General features: G+C 39.8%; 5 protein-coding genes and 1 long non-coding RNA gene across 7 annotated transcripts; 5 read left to right on the forward strand and 1 right to left on the reverse strand.

Annotated features, from left to right (window-relative positions):
• On the forward strand, nt 1-4,632 carry LOC131306457 (G-type lectin S-receptor-like serine/threonine-protein kinase RKS1). Of its 2 annotated transcripts, XM_058332714.1 has the most exons (7): nt 1-1,344; nt 2,660-2,785; nt 2,988-3,121; nt 3,248-3,458; nt 3,609-3,846; nt 3,931-4,081; nt 4,181-4,632. In XM_058332714.1, the coding sequence occupies exons 1-7, from the start codon at nt 75-77 to the stop codon at nt 4,487-4,489; spliced, it is 2,439 nt and encodes an 812-aa protein (XP_058188697.1). In that variant the 5' UTR covers nt 1-74; the 3' UTR covers nt 4,490-4,632. The 2 variants fall into 2 exon arrangements, with proteins under 2 accessions (XP_058188697.1, XP_058188698.1); XM_058332715.1 differs by lacking the exon at nt 2,660-2,785.
• A 5,371-nt stretch (nt 4,633-10,003) lies between these two features.
• On the forward strand, nt 10,004-12,254 carry LOC131307040 (uncharacterized). Its single transcript, XM_058333458.1, has 5 exons — nt 10,004-10,559; nt 10,944-11,122; nt 11,166-11,282; nt 11,403-11,436; nt 11,998-12,254. The coding sequence occupies exons 1-5, from the start codon at nt 10,286-10,288 to the stop codon at nt 12,252-12,254; spliced, it is 861 nt and encodes a 286-aa protein (XP_058189441.1). The 5' UTR covers nt 10,004-10,285.
• Nucleotides 12,255-15,545: 3,291 nt separating this feature from the next.
• On the forward strand, nt 15,546-16,264 carry LOC131306460 (G-type lectin S-receptor-like serine/threonine-protein kinase RKS1). The gene has a single exon (XM_058332719.1). The coding sequence runs from the start codon at nt 15,653-15,655 to the stop codon at nt 16,262-16,264; it is 612 nt and encodes a 203-aa protein (XP_058188702.1). The 5' UTR covers nt 15,546-15,652.
• A 54-nt stretch (nt 16,265-16,318) lies between these two features.
• On the forward strand, nt 16,319-19,768 carry LOC131306458 (G-type lectin S-receptor-like serine/threonine-protein kinase RKS1). The gene is made up of 5 exons (XM_058332716.1): nt 16,319-16,928; nt 18,098-18,223; nt 18,676-18,809; nt 18,930-19,140; nt 19,285-19,768. The coding sequence occupies exons 1-5, from the start codon at nt 16,319-16,321 to the stop codon at nt 19,521-19,523; spliced, it is 1,320 nt and encodes a 439-aa protein (XP_058188699.1). The 3' UTR covers nt 19,524-19,768.
• Nucleotides 19,614-20,144, forward strand: LOC131307041 (receptor-like serine/threonine-protein kinase SD1-6). The gene is made up of 2 exons (XM_058333459.1): nt 19,614-19,757; nt 19,863-20,144. The coding sequence occupies exons 1-2, from the start codon at nt 19,614-19,616 to the stop codon at nt 20,142-20,144; spliced, it is 426 nt and encodes a 141-aa protein (XP_058189442.1).
• Nucleotides 20,145-21,063: 919 nt separating this feature from the next.
• Nucleotides 21,064-21,713, reverse strand: LOC131306467 (uncharacterized). The gene is made up of 2 exons (XR_009193906.1): nt 21,633-21,713; nt 21,064-21,581 (listed from the first exon to the last, which is right to left on the reverse strand). It is a non-coding gene; the product is annotated as an uncharacterized LOC131306467 (long non-coding RNA).
• Between the last annotated feature and the right edge of the window lie 4,078 nt (nt 21,714-25,791).

The raw sequence follows: 25,791 nt of genomic DNA on the forward strand, positions 1-25,791 counted from the left end.
TAACACCACAAGTACTATCATATTTTTACGTTCAGTAGTCTACCTCAACTCAGACTAAATCACAAACCAACACGATGAATCCCGGAAAATGGGTCTTCAATTTAATGCTTCCATTTCTTTTCTCCAGAATTTGCACTTCCACTGACACCTTAACTCCAAACCAATCCATCAAAGACGGCGACGTTTTGGTATCCAGCTATGAAACCTTCGCACTTAGGTTTTTCAGCCCGGGAAATTCCAATCGCAGGTATGTTGGAATATGGTATAACAAGATTCCACAACAAACTGTTGTTTGGGTAGCCAATAGGGATAGCCCAATCAACGGTACCTACGGGGTTCTATCCCTCAACCGGGATGGAAACTTTGTCATCAACGACAATACCCGAAATCATACCATTTGGCAGACAAATGTATCAGCAGTTTCTTATTCAGCTCAACTCTTGGATTCGGGAAATTTGGTGTTGTTCCAAGGAGATAGTGGGAGTGGTGGTGTTGTTTGGCAAAGTTTCGATCATCCTACAAATACCCTGTTGCCAAACATGAAGCTTGGGTTGGATCGGAGGACCGGGATTGAACGGTTTCTCACATCGTGGAAGTCGAGAGATGACCCCAGTACAGGAGAATACTCCTTTCGGCTTGAACTGAATGACATGCCCCAGTTGATGCTATTCAAGGGCATAACCCGAGTCTGGCGGATACCCGCATGGGTAACACGCCGTAGGAGTGCTAAGGCTGGGACCACAGCAAGTTCCTTATTCATTGGAACTTACGGGAACAATCACGACCAAATCTATGCGTTTTACAATGCCTCGAACCTGTCGACAATGTTCGTGGATGAATTGGGTTCTTTAAAAATGCAGACGTGGGTCGGCAGATGGGTCAAGTTCTATTCAGTCCCTGGCGACCAATGCGATTATTATGGCCGATGTGGTGCTTATGGTTACTGCAACTCAAATAACGGGCAAGAGTTCGAGTGCACATGCCTTCCGGGTTACGAGCCCAGGTCAGTAGAGGAATGGTACCTGCAGGATGCATCGGGTGGGTGCATCAAGAAGCGCGAGACACTTTCCATGTGTGGAAACGGAGAAGGGTTTGTCAAGGTTGCGAATGCAAGGATTCCAGATACACCCAAGGCACGTGTGTCAATGAGCTTGAGTGAGCCTGAGTGCGAGGATAAGTGCTTGAGAAACTGTTCTTGCCTGGCTTACACGAGTGAAGCAGAAAAAGGAGCGAGGGCGAACTGCATCACTTGGTATGAAAATTTGATGGATGTGAGAAGGTACGTGAGAAGATTTCCTGACGGGGGACTAGACTTGTATGTACGGGTTGATGCGGTTGAATTAGGTATGTCATTTTGCACTGAATTTTAGTACTGGTTGGTTCCTTATCTCACAGGGGGTTCATTAGCCAGGGCAGCAAAAGGGATGCTACTAATCTAGGCCAACAAATGGCGCATAGTTTGTTATTCCTGTCCTAAAGCCCTTTGTACCACTGTTTCACAAAAAAACCAAAAATACCCCACTCTAATTGAAGATTCTCTATACAAAGTCCGGTAAAAAATAACATTTTGGATTTTAAAACGCTGTTCTGCAATACAAGGCCTGAGGCTTTTTTTTTTTTTTTGCCAAAATGGTAGAAGATTTCATTGATATGAGAAAATCATACAAAGGATGGTTATCAATTCCAACTAGAGACAATAATCAAGAGGTCCAGATTCACAAGCATATATCCAGAATCTCACAAACCAACCAATGAAAACCCAACGAGCCAAAATGGTAGAAGATTTCATTGATACGAGAAAACCATACAAAGGAGGGTTATCAATCCCAACTAGTGACCATAACCAAGAGGTCTAGATTCACAAGCATATATCCAGAATCTCACAAACCAACCAACAAAAACCCAACGAGCGAGCCACTACCAACAACACACCCAAGGGGTGAGAAAGTCCCACATAGGGGAGAAAGACCCACAAAAATCAAAAACCCTAACCCTAACAATTTGATACACTTCAACCACCGCCACACCAAACTTCAGCTTTCGTCCACTGTTCACCACCAGATCTTGCACGCCGACACCCACCGCAAGGACTACCCCATGCCCCCATTCTGTTGATTGTGCAACTGCTGTAGAAGTACCGCCGCGGCCAAAACTTGCTAGAACCGCCGACGGTGATGAAGGCGAGAACCGCCGAGGAGAGGTAGGATATGGCTTCGACAGCTAGATCTAAATGACCGGAGAAGGGTATGCCGATGGAGAGAAGAGAGTAAATCGGGTAGAGAGAGAACAGGGAGAGAGGGAAGGAAAATACCCACGAGGGGAAGAATTCTCTCCCCTCCCGCCACCCATTAGGGTGTAAAACCTTGGGGGCAGGAGGGAGGAGAGGCATGGCTGCTAGGCAGAGAGAGAGAGAGAGAGAGAGCCTGAGGCTGTTTAACTAGAGTAAAATGCAAAATAACTGGGACTACGCTGGTTATATAGGGCAAACTTACAATCAGAGGCAACAGGATGCAACAAACGCAATCTATCTCAAAGATTTTCCAATTACCCTATAAGCATGAATCTTCTAAATTCAACCATAGCATTATGATTTATGCAAATGAATATGAGTAAAACTTGTAATTTAATGAATCAATGTCCAATGTTTTATTTTATTTAGCTCAACGTATGGAATCTAGAAGACTAAAGCGAAGGAACGTGGCTATTGTGGTGACATCAGTTGTCTTAACATCACTCCTATTTATCACTTTAGTATGTTGGTTGGTGATGAAGAAGCTAAGAAGAGGTAAGCAATTAATCGGCATTTCTTACTATGCGCTATCTTATGTCTTTCGTTTTCCATTAGTATTTGTAACCTCAGTTTTGTACATGGTTATAAAAAATAAAAACAAACACACAGGGGCTTTCCCCCCTGCTCATGTCTGGGTCACCGAGTATTGAACTCATTTAGCTGTATATTTTCTTGTTTTTTGCGATTATTGATGCAGGGATAGATATTCAAGACAGTGATGAAGAAAACGTAGAACTACCCATCTTTGATATGGTCACCCTTGCAGGGGCAACAAACAACTTTTCAGATGCAAATAAAATTGGAGAAGGGGGGTTCGGCTCTGTTTACAAGGTAATTTTGTTGTCCTGATTGAATCCATAAAAAAGTGGCATGATTTAAATTCTCAAAAAGAGAGCTAAAAGTTGAGGACTTACGAAGTAGTCTTTATAAAAATGACTCTTGTGTTGACTAACATAGGGGCATTTATCAACTGGAAAAGACATAGCCATCAAGCGGCTATCGAGAGACTCCAAACAAGGTCTTGAGGAATTCAAAAACGAGGTTATTTTGATTGCCAAACTTCAACACCGTAATCTCGTTAGGCTTTTGGGATGTTGCATCCTCGGAGAAGAACGAATGCTAGTTTACGAGTACATGCCTAATGGAAGCTTGGATTCCTTCATTTTTGGTTTGCCCAATAAACCTTCCTCTGTTTTTCTTCTTCTTCTTAGGAAGTCATACTTGATCAATTGGAAAGTATATTTTACAGAAGTTTATCTCATTATATGACCAAGAAAATAAATTAGTTAAAAGTCTGACGAATTTCGTGAAATTGCAGAAATAAGTCGAAGCAAATTGCTTACATGTAGTAGGCGCCTGGATATCATTATTGGGATTGCTAGGGGGATTCTTTATCTTCATCAAGATTCGAGATTGAGAGTCATTCACAGGGATCTTAAAGCTAGCAATGTGCTACTTGATAGCGAGATGAATCCTAAAATTTCAGATTTTGGCTTGGCTAGGGCTTTTGGAGGTGATCAGTCATCCTCAAAAACAAAAAGGGTGGTCGGAACTTAGTATGTGATTTAAGTAATGTTCCTAGTTTTATGCATAAGAACCTTTAGCACTAACTTTTTGTTTCTTTTTATAATATTATGCAGTGGTTACATGGCTCCCGAATATGCAATTGATGGCCTATTTTCAACAAAATCCGATATTTTTAGCTTTGGAGTTATAGTTTTAGAGATAATGAGTGGCAAAAGGAATAGAAAATTCCATCATGCAGACCATGATCTAAACCTTCTAGGACATGTAAGTTCATACACAAAGAACCTGAAAGAACCTGATAGCCTTTTCCTTAACCGCATATTATTCGATATTTGATTTCTAACTATATTGAGCCATTTTCAGGCATGGAAATTTTGGATGGACGGAAAGGCTTTTGAATTAATAGATCCAGTGATGCAGGGTTCATTTCCAATGTCTAAGGTCTTGAGATGTATACAGATTGGTCTCCTATGCGTGCAAAAATGCCCTGAAGACAGGCCTACTATGTCATCTGTGGTCTTAATGTTGGTTTCAGATATTACAGCTTTGCCCCAACCCAAGCAACCTGGCTTTTATACTGGGAGGAGTTCCAAAGAGACCCATGAATGTTCGCCGGCTCAAATTTCTCCTAGCATTAATGAAGTGACAATGACCCACCTAGAGGCTCGCTAAAATATTTTTGATATGGAAAAGGATAACTAATCAAGATATCAGTCCTGTATATTTTTGTTTTGACCTCTCTGATTTTAATTCAATGTTTAGTAACTTGTGTGGGCCAGTTTATCTCTACCTTGAAATTGTTCATTTACCTTCTATTTGTGTGGATTAGAGTATCCTAGCAAAACTTATTGTAAAGTTAGCCTATGGGAACCTGTATCGTTGATTCGAAACCCTAAGTATGGCACTTCATGACATGCTCTGTATGGACATTTGGCGGATAAGGGTGATATGCACTATAGTTCCAAGATAATTATCTGTGGTGTTAGATTTTTTGGAGGGTTCCAACCTAAAATCAATTGACAATAAGTGGAGTAATCTCTAGAATATATTAACCAACCATTAACCAAGCTTGGTTGGCTTAGATAAGCGATGTGGGATTAAGTCCAACTCTCCCCCTCACGTGCAGCCCGGATGCACGTGGATGTATGAATTGAGGAAAATCCGGAGATTTGATTTGACTCGGGCGACCCCTCATATGCAGCCCCGGATGCACGTGGAGGTATGAATTGATGAGATGAGGCAATTGACTCGGGCAACGGAGACTTGACCACGTGAGATGAGGCCACCCAAGACCTAACTCTTATACCATGTTAGATTTCTTGGAGGGTTCCAACCTAACCAATTGGTAATAGGTGAAGTAACCTCTAGAATATATTAATCAAGCTTGGGTGGCTTAGATGAGAGATGTGGAATTATGTATAACAGTTGGTCCATCTCAATGGAACAAGGTGTTCCTCAGATAGTCTCCTTATGATGGTCACGGATGAGTACGACTAAGTAGATATATAGCTCGGGCCTTTTCATCTAGGCCCCTTGACTGTCAAGCATTGAGGGAGTAGAATCATGCAACGGCCATAGTTTGGTGGTTAATTCTGAGGAATGTTTCTCAAGGTTGAGATTCTAGACTTCACCTAAGTTAACGGCTAGGTAATCAAACAGACTTCGTGTATGTATTACAGTGTTGGTGCTCCTGTTGTACTTTATTTGTCTTTGTTGACTGTCACTTATAAAGTAAGGGTTAAAGGGTAGAACCGTAGGAGTATATCTATTGGGTGATTGCGCTGACATTTTACGCTAGGTTTTGAAGACGATTGGACTTTGGAGGAACCATTTTTCAAGACCGAGGAACCCGTTTTTGAAGAAGAGCCAAACTGAAGTCTGGAACGCAAACCCCTAGAGGCTCTGTTTCATCGTACTTTCATTACAATCAATGTAATCTTAATTTCAGAACTAAGTATTTTCATTGTGAAGTAATCTCACTTAGATCAATTATGATGTACTTTAATTATTAATTCCGCTCCTAATGAAGTTAAGGATCCGGATCTTCTCCACACATCCCTCCCCCCACATCTACCACAGCTTTCTACCAAATGCTGCCAACACATTAATGAACTCATCCGACGGCCCAGATTAAGACAAAGCCCCACGTTTTCAGCCCCTAAACTACGCGACACCGTTTCCAAAAATTTCCCCAAACGGCAGCTGCTGCACCGTTTGTCCCCCCCCTCTCTCTCTCTCCAAACCCAAATACGAACTCAGTGATTTCAGTCCCTCCGATGAGATCAGCCCGGACTCCGGCCACTCACATGTGTTCGGCGAGTGAAACTGACCTCGTTGAAGATCAATTTCCCTATTGTTCTCTTCTTTCTTCTATTTCTTCTGTACAAGAGTCTGAGCACCAGTTAACCAATTTCTCTGTCCCTCTCACCTCCTTTTCAGATATCATCATTCCTGTTATTCCACCTTCTTTGTCTCCTCCTGAGTTAGTCCACTCTATACCTGCTCCTGTTCCTATTCCTGTCTTTGAGTCCTCACCTATCACAATCCCTATTTCTGTTTCCTTACCTGTTTCTTCTAATTCTACCTCCTTTTCATCTTCCTCTTCTCATTCTTCCTCTAGTCTTCCTTCTGATTCTGCTCCTATCTCTGGTTCTACTTCTTGTTTTCCTGTTTCTTCTATTTCATCCCAGTCTGAGAGAATGAAAACTAGGTCTCAAAATGGCATTTTCAAGCCTAAGCAACCATTTTCTTTGTTCACATCTTCTTCTACCCCTCCTTCTTTACCTACAACAGAACCAAAACATTTTTCTGAAGCTGTTTCTCATTTTGTGTGGCAAAAGGCTATGGCTGAGGAGTATGAGGCCTTAGTGAAGCAAGGCACTTGGGTGCTTGTTCCACCTCCTTCTGATGGAAATGTTATTGGATGCCAATGGATTTATAAAATCAAGAAACACTCTGATGGGACAGTGGCAAGATATAAAGCTAGGTTGGTGGCTAATGGTAATCAACAAGCTGAGGGGCTTGACTTTACTGAAACCTTTAGTCCAGTTATTAAACAGCCTACTCTCAGGGTTATACTAAGTCTAGCAGTCAATAAAGGTTGGCCTTTACGGCAATTAGATGTTTCAAATGCTTTTCTTCATGGTCTAATTACTGAAGATGTGTATATGAGGCAACCTCTGGGGTATAAGGACTCCTCTCATCCTGAGTATGTGTGTAAACTCTCCAAAGCCTTGTATGGCTTGAGACAAGCTCCAAGGGCATGGTATGCTTTGTTTTCCAGTTATCTTGTGGAACTTGGTTTTCACCCTAGCAAGGCAGATACCTCCTTGTTTATTTTTACACAAAAGTCTGATATTACTTTGGTTTTGATCTATGTGGATGATATCGTCATAACTGGTAGTGATTCCACCTTCATTCAATCTCTTATTCTTCAACTTAGTCACAAGTTTGTCATGAAAGACTTGGGTTCTCTGCATTATTTTCTGGGTATTGAGGTTCATAGAAATGCTGCTAGTTTGTTTCTATCTCAGTTCAAATATGCCACAGATCTGCTTGCAAAAGCTGGGATGATAGACTGTAAAAGTTCAGAGTCTCCTGCCTCTGTTAAACCTGGGATCCCAGATAATGATTTTCCTTTTCCGGATGTTCATTTGTACAGAACTTTGGTTGGTTCTTTGCAATACTTGACTCTAACCAGGCCAGAGCTATCTTTTTCTGTTAATATAGCATGCCAGCATATGCATGCTCCTAAGTTGAGTCATTTTATGGCAGTAAAACGTATTCTTCGATACATCAAGGGATCTTTGCATCAAGGGTTGAATTTTGTTCCGGGGCCTTTATCTCTCACAGCTTTCGCTGATGCAGATTGGGCAGGGGACCCTGTGGACAGGAGATCTACCACAGGTTTTGGTATTTTTATGGGTCACAACTTGGTCTCATGGTGTGCTAAGAAACAGCATACTGTGGCTCGTTCATCTACAGAGGCCGAGTATAGGGCCATGGCTCAAACAGCTAGTGACTTGGTTTGGTTGCAGCAATTGTTTTCTGAACTTCTTATTCCTTCCTCAACACCTCATGTCCTATGGTGTGACAATAAATCTGCTATAGCTCTAGCTTGCAACCCTATTTTTCATGCTAGGACTAAACACATTGAGATAGACTATCACTTTATCAGAGAACAAGTCTTGAATCATCACATTGTCTTGTATCATATCAGTTCAGAGGCTCAGATTGCTGACATTTTCACCAAGCCTTTGTCTGTTTCCAGGTTTCAGCTATTGAAGTCCAAACTCATGGTCGGGAATCCTCCCATGAGTTTGAAGGGGGGTGTTAAGGAGTCTGGCTCAAAGGATTCTGTTACAGCTGATCTCAACTCCACTTCTATTTCCACGTCAGCAGTATTAAGGGATTAGTTTGTTAGTTAGTTAGTAAGTGGGGTGGTTAGCAGATTGGTTAGTTTGTTGCTATTGGGTTTTGTTGTGGTGTGATGTATAAAGGGGGCTTGGCCCTTGTTTGTAAACACACAGATTCAGAGAATAAGAAACGAGAATTCCTCCTCTCTCTCTCTCTCTCTCTCTCTCTCTCTCTCTCTCTCTGTTCTTGATGTGTTCTTGATTCAGTTTATACATTTTATCAAAATTCTTCAGAAGCTTCTTTGAATCTTGACACCGGTAGATGTTGACCTCTCCCACTCTTCGTTTGATTTGATTTGTTTTTGTTCCAGTAAAAAATAGGGTTTTGCTTGTACTGTATTCTGATTTGATTTTTCAAAATTTTATAAGGTTAAATCTTCATGTTCTTACAGAGAAGGTTTAATCTACTATTCGCACCCCGTGTATTCCAAGAGTAAACTGTGAGGAGTGAAATCATTGCAGGGGAATTGAAGAAAATGGTTTCAGAGTCATGAACTATTATTAGGAGATGGATTTGAATGCCTTCCACAGAAATTTCTAAAGTAACAAAGGACCAGAGAGAGAGATTGGTACGGTTAATGGAGGGCAATTTCAGTGGGATTGAGTTCGTATTTGGGTTTGGGCTGAAACAAATCGCCTGAGTCGGGAGTGTATTTGGGTTTGGGGAGAGAGAGAGAGGGGGCGGGGGGGCTGGGGAGAGAGAGAGAGAGAGAGAGAGAGAGAGAGGGAGCAAACGGAGCAGCGTCAATTGTGATTTGGGGAAAATGTTGAAAACGGTGTCGTATAGTTTAGGGGTTGAAAACGTGGGGCTTTGGCTTAATCTGGGCCGTTGGATGAGTTCATTAATGTGTTGGCAGTATTTGGTGGAAAGCTGTGGTAGATGTGGGGAAAGGGATGTGTGGAGAGGATCCAGATCCTGAAGTTAATCGTTTCCATTTAATTAAATCATTTTTTAGAAAAATATTTAATTAACATCTCCGAAAATCGGGACGTCACACCCCGCCATGTTTGTATCTCAATTTATTTACAACTGTTGAGTCTCATGTCAACCGTATCTGTACTTCTTAGTTTTGAAGTTACATGGGGTCTTCTTTACATAATTACACGTATATGTATCTGTAGGCTGTAGCTAGTGGTCGGACCTGTAATCTATTTACTCCAAAATATGTGAAGTGGCAGAGCAATTTTCCGAAATTACAGCTACTGACATAACGCTTTCCCTGTGTTGGAGTCCATCCAAAAATAAGCTAACAGTTATTTTTTTGAAGTTCTCACTCCAAAAATGAGAATCCAAGTTTGAAAGATTACTCAAGTTTATACGCTTGAAAGCAAAATGCGTAAGTGAGAAGTATTTTGTGGAATTCCAAAGCCTCGGCAGTTCGAAAAGTGAACAAGTTTTGCGGGCTTGGTGTAACGGAGCGGCTTGTCAGTACCACAAATAAAAGCGCAAGGAAATTTACGGAAGTATGTACATTTCAATGCATGTAAATTGTAGAATCTGAAATCAGTAACTCCTTTTAAAATACTTATCAATGGGTTGCGACTTAGTTTGGTGGCCGTCCCAAAGGGAAATTTGTCGATGGAATTTGTGTTTGTCCACCAGAGAATTCCCAACCATGACTTTATCTTCTGATATGTGTGTAGATCGGGAGATGATTTTGGGTTGCATTAGTTAGTTATCTAGCTTGTAAGGTTTGGCGTTTTATAATCTGTTTGAATTGGAATAGGCGGATGTTGTTCTTGGCATATTGGGCTGTATCTCTATTTACACCCTGATCAATGCGTCGAATCTGTCTACAATGTTCATGGATGAATTAGGTTCTTCAAAAATGGTGACATGGGTCGGCAAATGGGTCGAGTTCTATTCGGTCCCTGGAGACCAATGCGTTGCTTACGGCCGGTGTGGTGTTTATCAGCTTATGGTTACTGCGACATGAACAACGGGCAAGCTTTCGAGTGTACGTGTCTTCCTGGATACGAGCCCAGGTCGGCAGAGGAGTGAAACCTGCGGGATGCATCGGGCGGGTGCATCAATAAGCACGAGGAACTTTCCATGTGTGGAAACAGAGAAGGGTTTGTCGAGGTAGCGAACGCAAAGATTCCAAATACGTCCAAGGCACATGTGTCAATGAGCCACAACGAGCATGCGTGCAGGGAAAAGTGCTTGAGAAATTGTTCTTGCCTGGCTTACACGAGTGAAGCAGAAGGAGGAGCATGGGCGAACTGCATCACTTGGTATGAAAATTTGATGGATGTGAGAAGGCACATGAAAAGGTTCCTTTCCGATGGACGAGACTTGAATGTACGGGTTGATGCCGTTGAATTAGGTATGTCATTTTGTGCTGAGTTTTAGTACTGGTTGATTCCTTATCTTACAGGGGGTTCACTAGCCAGGGCAACAAAAAGGGTGCTGCTATTCCTGTGACCCTGTTCTAATTGAAGATTCTCTAATACAAATTCCGGTAAAAGAACATTTTGCATTTTAATAACGCTGTTCTGCAATTGAAGGCCTGAGGCTATTTAACTAAAATGCAAAACAACTGGGACTACGATGGTTATATAGGGCAAGCTTACTATCAGAGGGAACACGATGCAACAAACGCGGTCTATCTCAAAGATCTTCCAACAAGCATGAAGCATCTAAAATCAACCATAGGCATTATGATTTATGCAAATCAATATGAGTAAATTTGTGATTTCGTTTTATTCAGCTCAACGTATGAAATCCAGGAGACTAAAGCAAAAGAAGGTGGCTGTTGTGGTGACATCAGTTGTCTCAACATCAGTCCTATTTATCATCTTAGTTTGTTGGCCGGTGATGAAGAAGCGAACAAGGGGTAAGCAATTAATTGGCATTTCTTACTATGCTATCTTATGTCTTTGTACTTATGTTTGGTTTTTTTTTTTTTTTTATAAACGGATGTCTGGGTCAGCTTGTGCGCATCTCGACTAAATCCGGGGCCCTGAAGGTAATGACTGGGCATGAAACCTGTGACCTCACGGAGAAGCACTTTTTGCTTTCTCACAACCACTTGGTCAAACTCCTTGAGGTTTTCTTATGTTACGTTTTGGTTGAAAGGCAGGCTTACCCCCCTCCTCGTGTCTGGGTCGACACCGAGTATAGAACTCATTTAGCTGTATATTTTCTTATTTTTTTGTCATTGATGCAGGGATACACATTGATCAAGACAATTGTAGAGACCCGTAAAAATTTTAATTATTTAAAATGTTTATTAATTGTCTAATTAGGAGAATATAGTTTATTTTTGTGGCTATTTGAATTAGGGATTGAAATGAGAGAATTGAAACTTGAGGGAGTGAGTGTGTGATTTAAAGATATAGGGGTATATATAGGGTGTGTGTGTGTGTAGGAAATTATATATCTCCTGTCCTTTCTCTCTCTCTACCGTCCTCTCTCTCTCTCTCTCTACCGAAATTTATCTCTCTCCTCTCCTCGATCTCACTCAAAACTCCTCCAAGACCTCAAGAACCTCAAAGATCAACCACCCTTCGGCCCTCCAATCGCGTTCTCGAGCTCAAAATTTCGTGGGTCAAGCTTGGAGGGAAGTTCTTGGTTGATTTTGGAGCTTTAGAGGTCTAGGGCTCGCTTGGACTTCAATCAATCGCTTGGGTCTCGTTCGAATCACTTGAGGTAGGAATTTCTTACTCTCTCTATGTGTTTATGGGTTGATTATGTACTTTGATTGTACTTGATTCGTTGTTTGTTGTTGAGGTCTCGTTGTTGAAAAGTTGAAAAATCTGCAGAAAAACTCCGTGGTATTGACAATACCCCACTCTCCTCTGGATCAGACTCTGGACAAGTATTGATACCTCGATCAGGGGTATCAATACCCCTCTTCTGTTCCAGACAGATTTGGTTCATTTGTTTCTTCTCGTGCCCGTTTGAACCCCAAACACTTCAAACACCTTTGAATAGCTTCAAATCACTTCCAAACTTAATAGTTCGTACCTCGAAAGATTCATTGACCAATCGGCCTCCTTGGGCTCTCGTCGTAGCTTAGAAAAGTGTAGAATTAAATGGTTAGGATACTCGTACATTATTTTACACTTTTGGTTGATTGAAATAGATGTTGTGGTATGTCTTAATGATCGATATAGACTTGTTAAGCGTTATTAGATGACGTGATGATTGGTGAATTGAGAAACGTACTATGGAGTCGTTATTGAGTATCGTAGGCCATAAAGTATATCGTAGGGTGCATAGTTGGTCGATGGGGGTTTTCCTTGCGGTCCGGATGAGAATAGGGTAACCCGTATCCTCGTGCCTTGTCTCGTTGATTTTCCTAGATTCCCTTGGCACCCGATCTATAAGATTCTCATTTAGAACCTAGCGGATGCTGTGTCGTAGAGTAATTTTGGGTTCGGTACGTGACATGGGGCATCGTGATAAACTTTGAGAGATAACGTGAACTTAAGGTAATTAATAATATACAAAAGGACATGTTTGTGAATTTATAATACATTGAAATGGATGTACGGGGTTACGAGCACCCGGAATGTGTTATGGGTGTATGGGGCCCTAAGATCCGAAATGTGAAATGGATGTACGGGATCACGAGTACCCAGAATGTATTATGGGTGTATGGGGCCCTAAGACCCGGAAAGTTCTTAAATTCACTATTTGATGTGTTAATGGAGAATGAGCTACTTGGACTCATGTTGGAGATCTCTGAGCTACTTGGTTTTGGAAAAAGAATTTTTATGAAAAATCTTCTGGTATTCAAGTGAATCAACGGAGCTCGACCCGTAGAGGTCGAGAGTATTTCTCAAAATTATTTTGGAAATCGAAAAGGAATGTTTTCATTTACGAAAAGAGGCTTGATGTTAAATGGTAAGAAATGATGAAATAAATGGTGGCATTCATTTGAGGAGTCTTAAAATGGTTTGAGAAACTTTCGTGGGTTATTTAGATTGATATATGCTTAATGCTGCTCCTAGTTGATGTACGAATGATTGGGGATATCTATAAGACGTATTGAATTCTGTAGTTGTTGTTCGTCGGTTCATTGTGCCTTTGTATCTTCGATCGTTCATTGGAAATCATTCATTCTTATAGCATGTTTCATCGCATTTACATATAGCTTGAATATAGAATTCTCTACTGGGCTAGTATAGTTCAATCTATCATTTTCAGGTACACCTCAAGGATATTGACGCGGAGTTTATGGTGTGCATACTTAACTTCATATCTTTTGAAAGCCGTCCCGAGAAGTGGTTCTATCATCTTTTGTATGATCTCTTGAAAGGATTAAATTGTAAATTCATTTGAACTTTTTAAACTACAGATATTGTGTAACCTCTAAATTTACTGTCTTTAACTATCTATGGAATTTGGGCCTTAGTGCCAATGTTGTAAACCTTTAAACTTGGGAACTCTCTTTTGGGTATTGTCTATACTATGGGAGGATCATTTATTGAAATGAATTATTTATTTATGTTAAAAATCGAGAGCGTGACAACAATGATGAAGAAAACGTAGAACTGCCCATCTTTGATATGGTCACCCTTGCAAGGGCAACTAACAACTTTTCTGATACAAATAAAATCAGAAAAGGGGGTTTCGGCTCTGTTTACAAGGCAATTTTGTTTTTATGATTGAATACGTAAAAAAGTGGAATGATTAAAATTCTCTAAAAGAGAGCTAAAAGCTGAGGACTTACAAAGTAGTCTTTAGGAAAATGACTCTTGTGTTGACTGTTAACATAGAGGTATTTGTCAATCGGAAAAGACATAGCTATCAAACGACTTTCAAGGGACTCCAAACAAGGTTTTAAGGAATTCAAAAACAAGGTTATTTTGATCGCCAAATTTCAACACCGTAACCTAGTTAGACTTTTGCGATGTTGCATTCTCGGTGAAGAACAAATGCTAATTTACGAGTACATGCCTAATGGAAGCTTGGATTCCTTCATTTTTGCTTTGCCCAATAACCCTTTCTTTCTCTTTTTTCTTCATAGGAATTCATACTTAATCAATAGGAAAGTATATTTCAACAAAAGTTTGTCTCATTATATGGCCAAGAAAAGTCAATAGTGTAATAAATTTCATGAAATTGCAGAAATAACACGAAACAAATTGCTCTAATGGAGTAGGCACCTAGATATCATTATTGGGATTGCTAAAGGGATTCTTTATCTTGATCAAGATTCGAGATTGAGAATCATGCATTGAAATCTTAAAGCTGGCAATGTGCTACTTCAGATTTTGGCTTGGCTAGGGCTTTTAGAGGTGATCAATCATCCGCAAAAACAAAAATGGTGGTTGGAACTTACATGATCTAAGTCATGTTCCTTGTTTTACGCATATTAACTTTCAGCACTAATTTTTCATTTCTCTTTATAATGTTATGCAATGGTTACATGGCTCCCGAATATGCAATCGATGGCCTATTTTCAACAAAATCAAATATTCTTAGCTTTGGAGTCATAGTTTTGGAGATAATGAGTGGCAAAAGGAATAGAAAATTCCATCAAAAAACCATGATCTAAACCTTCTTGGACATGTAAGTTCATAGACAAAGAACCTAATAGCCTTTTCACTAACCGCATATTTTTCAATATTTGATTTTTAACTATATTGAGCCATTTTCAAGCATGGAAACTTTGGATTGACGGAAAGGCTTTTGAATTAATAGATCCAGTGATGGAGGGTTCATTTCCAATGTCTAAGGTCCTGACAAGTATACAGATTGGTCTCCTATGCATGCAGAAATGCCCTGAAGACAGGCCGACTATATCGTCAGTTGTCTTAATGTTGGTTTCAGATACTGTAGCTTTGCCCCAACCCAAGCAACTTGGCTTTTATATTGAGAGGAGTTCCAAAGAGACGCATGAACATTCACCGGCTCAAAGTTCTCCTAGCATCAAACTCGAGTTTTGGCCTCGTCTAGTAAACGAGACAAGCTTAACACTCCAAAGCTCAGCTAGTTTAAAGAGGCCCATTTAGTTGATGAATCGGGCTTGGCTCGTTAATACCCAAGTGGAGCTCGAACTCGAGTTAACACAACAAAGCTCGGCTCGGCTTATTTGCATCCCTAGTACATCCCTATTACCAATGGTTAAAGAACACAGGGAAAACTTTTTTGTCCAACTCCAAAAAAAACTGAATGGTGTGGTAGGACATGAATTACGCTGACTTACAAAGTCAATGCGTCGGTCATCGCGGACCTTCAGTCAACCCGGCCCCCACCACCCACACGACACACGTATCCTTCCACGGCTTTAGTTGTCATTGTTGACTATCTACAATTAAAATTAAGAAGCCTAACACAATTATAAGAATGTTCCAAAGAAACCAGCAAAATTCGACTCTCGCCTTCTGCTATACAAGTACTAGCTATCGCATTTTTCTGTTCAGTAGTCTACCTCAATTCAGACTAGCTAAATCACAAACCAAAACGATGAATACCGAAAAATGGGTCTTCAATTTACTGCTTCCATTTCTTTTCTTCAGAATTTGCACTTCCATTGACACCTTAACTCCAAACAAATCCATCAAAGACGGCAAAGTTTTGGTATCCAGTGATGAAACCTTCGCACTTGGGTTTTTCAGTCTAGGAAATTCTAGTCGCAGGTATGTTGGGATATGGTATAACAACATTCCAGAACATACTGTTGTTTGGGTAGCCAATAGGGAAAGCCCAATCAACGGTACCTCCGGGGTTCTATCCCTCAACCGGGAAGGAAACTTTGTCATCTACGATAGTACCCGAAATCATACCGTTTGGCAGACAAATGTATCAGCAGTTTCTTATTCAGCTCGACTCCTAGATTCCGGGAATTTGGTGTTGTTCCAAGGAGATAGTGGGAGTGGTGGCAGTGTTTGGCAAAGTTTTGATCATCCTACGAATACCCTGTTGCCAAACATGAAGCTTGGGTTGGATCGGAGGACCGGTCTTGAGCGGTTTCTCACATCGTGGAAGTCGCAAGACGACCCCAGTACAGGAGAATACTCCTTTCAGCTTGAACTGAAAGAGTTTCCCCAGTTTATACTATTCAAGGGCTCAAGCTGAGTCTGGCGGATACCCGCATGGTTAAAACCTCAGAGGACTGCAAAAGCTGAGGACATGACATGTTCCAAAATTAATGGAACAGTAGTGAAAAACTGTGACGAAGTTTATACTTCTTACACCCTGATCAATGCGTCAAACCCGTCGACAGTGTTTGTGGATGAATTGGGTTCTTTAAAAATGGTGACATGGGTCGGCAAATGGGTCGAGTTCTATTCGGTCCCTGGAGACCAATGTAATTACGGCCGGTGTGGTGCTAATGGTTACTGTGACTCGAACAACGGGCAAGATTTCGAGTGTACGTGCCTTCCTGGATATAAGCCCAGGTCGGCAGAGGAGTGGAACCTGCGGGATGCATCGGGCGGGTGCATCAAGAAGCGCGAGGAACTTTCCATGTGTGGAATTGGAGAAGGGTTTGTTAAGGTTGTGAATACAAAGATTCCATATACGTCGAAGGCACGTGTCTGGATGAGCCTGAGTGTGCATGAGTGCAAGGATGAGTGCTTTAGAAACTGTTCTTGCCTGGCTTACATGAGTCAAGCAGGAGGAGGAGTGAGGGCAACCTGCATCACTTGGTATGAAAATTTGATGGATGCGAGAAGGTATATGAGAAGGTTCCCAGACGGGAGACTAGACTTGTATGTACAAGTTGATGCGGTTGAATTAGGTATGTCACTTTGTGCTGAATTTTAGTAATTGATTCGTTATCTCATGCGGGTTCACTAGCTAGGCCAACAAAAATGGTGCTACTAGTCCAAAGCCAACAATTGGAGCATAGTTTGCTATTCCCGTCCTAAAACCAATTGTACCATTACTTACACAAAAATGAAACCACTCCATTCTAGTTGAAGATTGACTGTACAAATTCTGGTAAACTAGTAGTATAACATTTGGATGATGCTATGATGTCCCCGAATATTTTGGGGACACTGTAATTTTTTATATAACTTCACCATTATGAGTATAACTAAAACTCATTACAAGTATAACAGAACCCAAACAAGGCATAACCAAGGAATATTAAAAAAACCAACCAAGGCATAACCAAACTCAACCAATGCATAACAAACAAGTTATGCCTTGTTATGATTCTGTTATACTAATAATGGGTTTTGGTTATACTCATAATGGTTTTGTTATGCCAAAAGTTACGGTGTCCCCAAAATGACCGGGGACACCGAAGTCATTACCATAACATTTTGCATTTAACAACACCATTCTGCAATTGAAGGCCTGAGGCTATTCCCTTAACTAACGGATGATGTTATGGTGTCCCCAGTCATTTTGGAGACACCGTAATTTTTGGCATAACTTCACCATTATGAGCATAACTAAAACACATTACAAGCATAACAAAACCCAAACAAGGCATAACTAAGGAATATGCAAAAAACCAACCAAGGCATAACCAAACCCAACCAAGGCATAACAAACAAGTTATGCCTTGTTATGGTTTTGTTATGCTTGTAATGGGTTTTGGTTATGCTCATAATGATTTTGTTATGCCAAAAGTTACGGTGTCCCCAAAATGACTGGGGACACCAAAGTCATTCCCTTAACGTAAAATGCAAAAACAACTGGACTATGAAGGTTATATAGGGCAAACTTTAGGCAACAGGATATAGTAAAGGCAGTCTAACTCAAAGATTTTCCAATAGTATCATAAGTATGAAGGATCTAAAATCAACAATAGCACTATGATTTATGCAAATGAATATGCCACTGCATTATGATTTATGCGAATGAATATGCCATAGCATTATGATTTACGCAAATGAAATATGATTAAAATTTGTGATTTGGTGAATCAATGTCCAATGTTTTTGTTTTATTCAGATCAACGTATGCAATCTAGGAGACTAAAGCGAAAGAAGGTGGCTGTTGTGGTGACATCAGTTGTCTTAACATCACTCCTATTTATCATCTTAGTTTGTTGGTTGGTGATGAAGAAGCGAAGAAGAGGTAAGCAATTAAACTGCATATCTTACTAGTGTGTTTTCTTAAGTCTTTGTACTTATCTTATGCTTTGGTTGCATAGAAACATAAAAACACGATTAAATCATGCTATACAAACAGAAAAAAACCATACGGAAAAGTCGTACAGAACATGTGGTTGAAAGGCAGGCATATGATGTGGATGAAACGAAGGCATATCAAACCCAATGAAGGACCATGTAACTGTTTGGGAAGAATTTGGTTTTCCATTAGTATTTGCAATCTAACTGTTTCGGAAGAATTTGGTTTTCCATTAGTATTTGCACCACTCATGTCTGGGTCAGTATTAAACTCATTTAGCTGTACATTTTCTTGTTTTTTGCAATTATTGATGCAGGGGTACCCCGCCCCCCATGTCTGGGTCAGTATTGAACTCATTTAGCTGTACATTTTCTTGTTTTTTGCGATTATTGATGCAGGGGTAGACATTCATGATAGTAACGAAGAAAACGTAGAACTGCTCATCTTTGATATGGTCACCCTTGCAGGAGCAACTAACAACTTTTCGAATACAAACAAAATTGGAAAAGGTGGTTTCGGCTCTGTTTACAAGGTAATTTTGTTTTTATGATTGAATCTATAAAAATGTGGAATGATTAAAATTCTCTAAAAGAGGGCTAAAAGCTGAGGACTGACGAAGTAGACTTTGTGAAAATGACTCGTGTTGACTTAGGGGCATTTGGCAACTGGAAAAGACGTAGCCGTCAAGCGGCTTTCAAGGGACTCCAAACAAGGTCTTAAGGAATTCAAAAACGAGATTATTTTGATTGCCAAACTTCAACACCGTAATCTAGTTAGGCTTTTGGGATGCTGCATCCTCGGAGAAGAAAAAATGCTAGTTTACGAGTACATGCCTAATGGAAGCTTGGATTCCTTCATTTTTGGTTTGCCCAATAAACCTTCCTCTCTCTCTTTCTTCTTCGAAAGTCAAACTTGATCAATTGGAAAGTATATTTCACAAAAGTTTGTCTCATTATACAACCAAGAAAATAAACTTGTAAAAAGTGATGAATTTTGAGAAATTGCAGAAATAACACGAAGCAAATTACTCACATGGAGTAAGCGTCTGGCTATCATTATTGGGATTGCTAGGGGGATTCTTTATCTTCATCAAGATTCGAGATTGAGAGTCATTCATAGGGATCTTAAAGCTAGCAATGTGCTACTTGATAGTGAGATGAATCCCAAAATTTCAGATTTTGGCTTGGCTAGGGCTTTTGGAGGTGATCAATCATCCGCAGAAACCAAAAGGGTGGTCGGAACTTAGTATGTGATCTAAGTCATGTTCCTTGTTTTATGCATATTAACTTTTAGAACTAATTTTTTATTCCTCTTTATAATGTCATGCAGTGGTTACATGGCTCCAGAATATGCAATCGATGGCCTATTTTCAACAAAATCAGATATTTTTAGCTTTGGAGTCATAGTTTTGGAGATAATGAGTGGCAAAAGGAATAGAAAATTCCATCACACAGACCATGATCTAAACCTTCTTGGACATGTAAGTTCATAGACAAAGAACCTGATAGCCTGCATATTTTTCAATATTTGATTTCTAACTATATTGAGCCATTTTCAAGCATGGAAACTTTGGGTTGATGGAAAGGCTTTTGAATTAATAGATCCAGTGAAGGAGGGTTCATTTCCAATGTCTAAGGTCTTGAGATGTATACAGATTGGTCTCCTATGCGTGCAGAAATGCCCTGAAGACAGGCCGACTATATCGTCAGTTGTCTTAATGTTGGTTTCAGATACTATAGCTTTGCCCCAACCCAAGCAACCTGGCTTTTATATTGAGAGGAGTTCCAAAGAGACGCATGAACATTCGCCGGCTCAAAGTTCTCCTAGCATCAATGAAGTGACAATGACCCACCTAGAGGCTCGCTAAAATATTTTTAATATCAGTCCTGTATATTTTTATTTTGACCTCTCTGATTTAATTCAATGTTTAGTAACTTGTGTGGGCTGGTTTTATCTCTACCTTAAATTCTTCATTTACATTCCATTTGCATGGATTAGGGCAGCCTAGTGAAACCTGTTGTAAGGTCAGTCAATGGGACCCTGTATCGTTGATTCGAAACCATACATATGGCACTTCATGACATGCTCCGTATGGACATTTGGCGGATAAGGGTGATATGCACTATAGTTTCAAGATAATTATCTATAGGTCCATCCTGATGAACAAGGTGTTCCTCAGTGTTTTGGATAGTCTCCTAATGTTGATCACGGATGAGTACGACTAAGTAGATAATTTAGGCTTTTTCATCTGGGCTCTTTGACGGTCAAGCAATGAGGGAGTAGAATCATGCAACGGCCATAGTTTGGTGGTTAATTCAGAGAAATGTTTCTCAAGGTTGAGATTCTAGACTTCACGTAAGTTCATGGCTAGAAAATCAAACAGACTTCGTGTTTCTATGTGTGCTCTTGTTATACTTTATTTATCTTTGTTGACTATTTTACTTATAAAGTAAGGGTTAAAGGGTAGGACCGTAGGAGTATATATATTGGGTGATTGCCCTGGCATTTTACGTTAGGTGTTGGATAAGGATTGGACTTTGGAGGAACCATTTTTCCTGAGACCGAGGAACCCGTTTTTGAAGAAGAGCCAACTGAAGGCTGGAACCCAAACCCCTAGAGGCTCTATTTCATTTCTGTCGCGTACTTTCATTAGAATCAATGTAATCTTAATTCCAGAACTAAGTATTTTCACAATGAAGTAATCTCACTAATATCAATTATGATGTACTTTAATTATTATTAATTCCGCTGCTAATGAAGTTAATCGTTTCCTTTTAATTAAATGATTTTTGGAAAAATGGGAAAAATGTTTAATTAACATCCCAAAAATCGGAGCGTTTTACGGCCCTGCCTTTTTTGTATCTCAATTTATTCACAACTGTTGAGTCCCGTGTCGTGATGAAAATGACTCTTGTGTTGATTAACATGGGGCATCGATCAACCGGAAAAGAAGCTTGAAAATCACTACCCTAATCAAATTCATAATTTCCACTTACAGGCCAAACGTGTTGGTAACCCGATGATCGATCCGATTGCCACAACAAATTCACAACTTCCAAAAGATAGTCCGATCCCGACGCTTCGACGGCTGGGGTTTGGGTTGACGCTTGCTGTAATTTGAAGGCTCTTTCGGCTGAAGCAAGCATTGATGCTACAGGAACGCTCCACGATACCATCGAAATCCATCTCAGAACCCTCCGTTTCGCTCCAATTTCCGCCATTCCTCTCTCTCTCTCTCTCTCTCTCTCTCTCTCTCTCTCTCTCTGTTACACTTGCTTTCTGTATGTGGAAATGCGTTACAAAGCTCTGTTTCTTATTGTAAAGGGCTAGAAGTAGAAAATTTAAACCAGAAAACGGCCTTAAAAGGCAATCCAAATGCGCCGGGGAAAGGAATAGTTTTGAAGAGATCCCCAATCGAGACAGGAGTCCTGTTTTTTTTTTTGGCCCAAATGATGGGATACTTCATTAATAATAATAAAGAAAATACAGAGAACGGGGAAGCCATCTCAAGAGATGAGATATAGCAACCACAAAGAAGGCCTAAACACCACGCAAAACATCCAAAACCTCACACAACAAAATGTGCAGAACAGATGAAGCATATCTCCAATCAGCGCAACACTAGATAAGTGACAAAAAAACCACCAAAACACCTACGTAGGGGTGAGGGAAGCCCCCGCAACGGGAGAGAAAACATGAAAAAACGAAAACATCAATAAATCAAAAACCTAAAATAGACTCACACCCCTAAATTCAGCCCCCCAAAAATGCGAGTCAAGACGGCGGCCTGGAATCTCAAACACCACAACAGCCACACCCCATCGTACGGCAACACCAATTACTACCTCCGTCCCAAGAAACTACGACCTCGTCAGGAGTCCTGTTTGGTTGCCGAGAAATCCGAGGAAAATAGGATAGGAGAGGTAGAGAGAGAGAGTGCGCGTGCACGCGGTGAAGATCCTTGGTCAGTGCGCTGGCGGGTATATAAATCCGGGCTACATGTTGGGGACAGTTCCGCTTACAAAATATTTGACACAAGTTTTGCGTAGGATCCCTATGCAAATAATCGGAGTTGTTCAATTTATTTAAAATACGTTTATTGGCTGTTGTAAAAAATCAACACATTATGATGTCAGACTGTCAGTATTGGCTTTGATCAGTTCATTCAGTTAATTCCTGTCTGAATGAACCTATCAAGCAATTATTGATATCCGAATGAGTTAATTTTTCATAGGAACTATTAAAAACATGTTTTAAATAAATTGAACGGCTCTGATTATTTGCGTGAAAACTCCAATTAATTTGGTGTCAAATGTTTTGTGAGTGGAACCTGCATGTAATGGGTAATTTCAAATAGTATGATATATCAGCAAGCAATTTTAGGCCCCGTTCCGTTTAGGTTTTTATTTTTTAAGTATTTATTTTTCGTTTTACGAGACAGATCATTCTCTTACAATATATCACCTTTATACTTATTTACTTAGAAGTTGTATTTTACATGTGTGCAAGGTAATTATTTCATCGCATATACTACAGTTCATCTTTTACAGATGCGTAAAATCTAAAATTTATTAAGGGAAATGATTTTTACGCTCTTCTTCGTAGTCGTGCACTCTTTTTTCATTTTTTGTCATCATTTCCCTTTACTGATGGACAACTCTAATAAGAGTACTTGAAAACGTCACCGCTCTTTTGGGCCACTGCCCCCAGTATCTTCTTCTAAAGTATGAAGAACGGAAAATTATTTGTAGTTTTGGCGCATGTTATTCCAATACCTTTCTTCAATTCACTACATATTTTCGTAACGACTATATAACGGTGCCCAAAGACCAATAAATTGTTGGACAATAACGATGATACATTTTTTTTTTTATTCCAAAAGAAATAGCAGATACATAGAGCGAGGGCTTGGAGCGGGTGCAGACCGGAGGGATTATACATGGGGAAAATGACGGCCAAGTACGTGTTTTGATAATTAATACCTGCCAAGGACATTTTCAGCATTAACAAATATTCTCAGTATGTCCTTAACAAAATTAATTATCAAAACACGTTTTGGACCGTCATTTTCCCGTATATGTGACCCAGCCTAAAACATTTTTGGACCACTTCTGATGAAATACAAAAAGATGGGCTACAAAATTTTGTCAAGATTTTAATGGGCGTGAGCCCAATGGATATCCAGAATGGCTACACCTGCCCAGCATTTATCGGCAATTTTAGTACACACTTGAGCCCAATGAGGCCCTACTGATGCATGCAAATACTCTAGGCCCCCAAGTATATGAAAGTATGATTAAAGGCCCATAAACATGTAGTATTCCTTTTCCTTTGTGTTGCAACTTGCTATTGTAAATCAGAAATGTAATGGAATCAGTTCATGGATGTGATTTGTTCCTCCACATTTCTTTATGCTCTCTGCAGTAGGAGTGTTTTACAGAATCAAAAGTTGAAACTAGGGTTTGAATGATGTTTGTCACCTCATATTCCTACTTCTTTTTTTTTTGATCCTCACCTCATATTCCCACTTATTCAAATGTATTTGGGAGGGAGGACCTGAAGCCACAATATTGATGGGATGAAGAACATACAACGTTGGAAGAGAAGTAGAAAAATGAGGAGGAAAAACCTCGTACTCCAATGTTCTTGCCTTAGGGTCTCAAATTGTCTAAAGCCGACTTTGATATCAAGCCGGCTGGTGTAAGTGCACCTCTATTTAAAGAGTCCATGCCATGATTACCTACAGAAACACTAAGAAAAGGCATCAAAATTAGTGATGTACATTGTACGTGAATACGATGTCTTGAATTTTTTTTAATCTGCCATATGAAGTTTTTCTTTAAGTCGTATCCATCGTCAATTTTTATGAAGCATGGATACATATATGGTGCACGGATAAGATATGATATGGATATGGGGATTTTAAAAAGTCTAGAATGAAATACGGGTACGACTAGAATACTATAAATTATAAGGAATTTTTATATATACTAATGTTTTAGCATTATTTGTCAACTATTTACGTTTACAAGAATGGTGAGAAACAACTATATTTTTGGTATGCAAGTGTTGTACTATATAAAAATAACTGTTTAATTGTTGAAATTCAACCTTATGAAACAAGACCAGACCAAAGAGGACTCTCATATATAAAGTATCCCTGCTCATATATTTTTCTTTGAACTAATTAAATTCATGGAATCCAAAAAAGATGAGTTCTAAAAAAACAATGGCTGCCTCACGATTGATGCAACTCGGGCTTCTTCCACTCATAGTTTTTTTCTTGACAACATAAAAAGTATCCCCACACGGGAGGAGATTAATCCATCTAGGTTTTGTCACAGAAAACCAACACCCATAGAAAGCCATTAGAAGCTAGGAGGGGGACCACTGTCCACTCATAATTAAGCATGGCCTGCTAATCCTACTAGCAAATTCCAGTTCAAACAAGGGGACCCCACTTTGTTTGGTTCCTATTTCAGAAATATTCTTTGTTTCTTTAAAAATCCGGTAAGCATTTTTCTGGGGCTAGTATTTTTTATTTTGGTGATTAGACAAAAAAAATTGGTAGCATTTTCGGGTTGGGCATATTTTTACTTGCAATTCTCCGAAAACACGGAAAAGCTTGTGTGACAAACGTTTGGCTCCATTCAGTTGTCAGAAATATTGTGTATGAAATAGATTCCTAGGAAAAGTAAAGTGAGGTGAAGTGAAGTAAAGGAAAATGAAATTTACTTTTCTGTGTGTGTTCTTTTCACAATAAATCTTGTTGGAAAACAAAAATTCTTTCTTTTTGGCAAAACCTATTGTGCAGTAAAGTGTTTTCTAGTGAGAAAGTTGAAACTGCGAGTCCTACAACTTTCTTGGTAACTGAACAAATAGAAAGTTACAGAAAATTGATTTTTCCATCCCAAAAATGTAAATGAATAAAACAAAAATACAAGCAATTTTGTATGTACCATAGCCCTTAGAGTTGGCCCTAGGCAAAAAGGGCAGCCGCTTTAGAACCCCGAAAATTTACAAATATTAGGACCTTTTCTACTTTAGTACTCTTTATAATAGTCTAACAAAAAATGACCATGTCTTTAATCTTTGCTTTAAACTCGAAAAGTCAAGGCCGATTCTGCCCCTCCCAAAAAAGTAGAAGAAGAAGAAGAAGAAGAAAGCAATTTTACAGGATTTCATCATAAAATTTGGAGATTTCAGTTTTTTTTAGAGATCCTTCTATTCACCCACTTGCACTAAAGAGGGTGACCTAACTGAAACATATATAGAGAGAGAGAGTCCACTTTCTGTAAGGACCATCTTAACTTAATAAAATGAGGACCTTCTTTTTTCGATCGAATTTCGATGATCCGAATCGCTCAATGTGTTCAGAATGTGATTTTAAGAGTACTCACTAGAAATCAGTAAAAAAAGAGAGACCAAGAATGGCTTCATCCGAGCAGTTTTTGTTTGTTTTTTATCGAACGGTTCATACAAAAAATGCTCGGATGAAGCCCTTTCCAGTCATT

This window comes from Rhododendron vialii, chromosome 11a (assembly GCF_030253575.1).
Source record: "Rhododendron vialii isolate Sample 1 chromosome 11a, ASM3025357v1".
NCBI classification, from domain to species: Eukaryota; Viridiplantae; Streptophyta; class Magnoliopsida; order Ericales; family Ericaceae; genus Rhododendron; species Rhododendron vialii.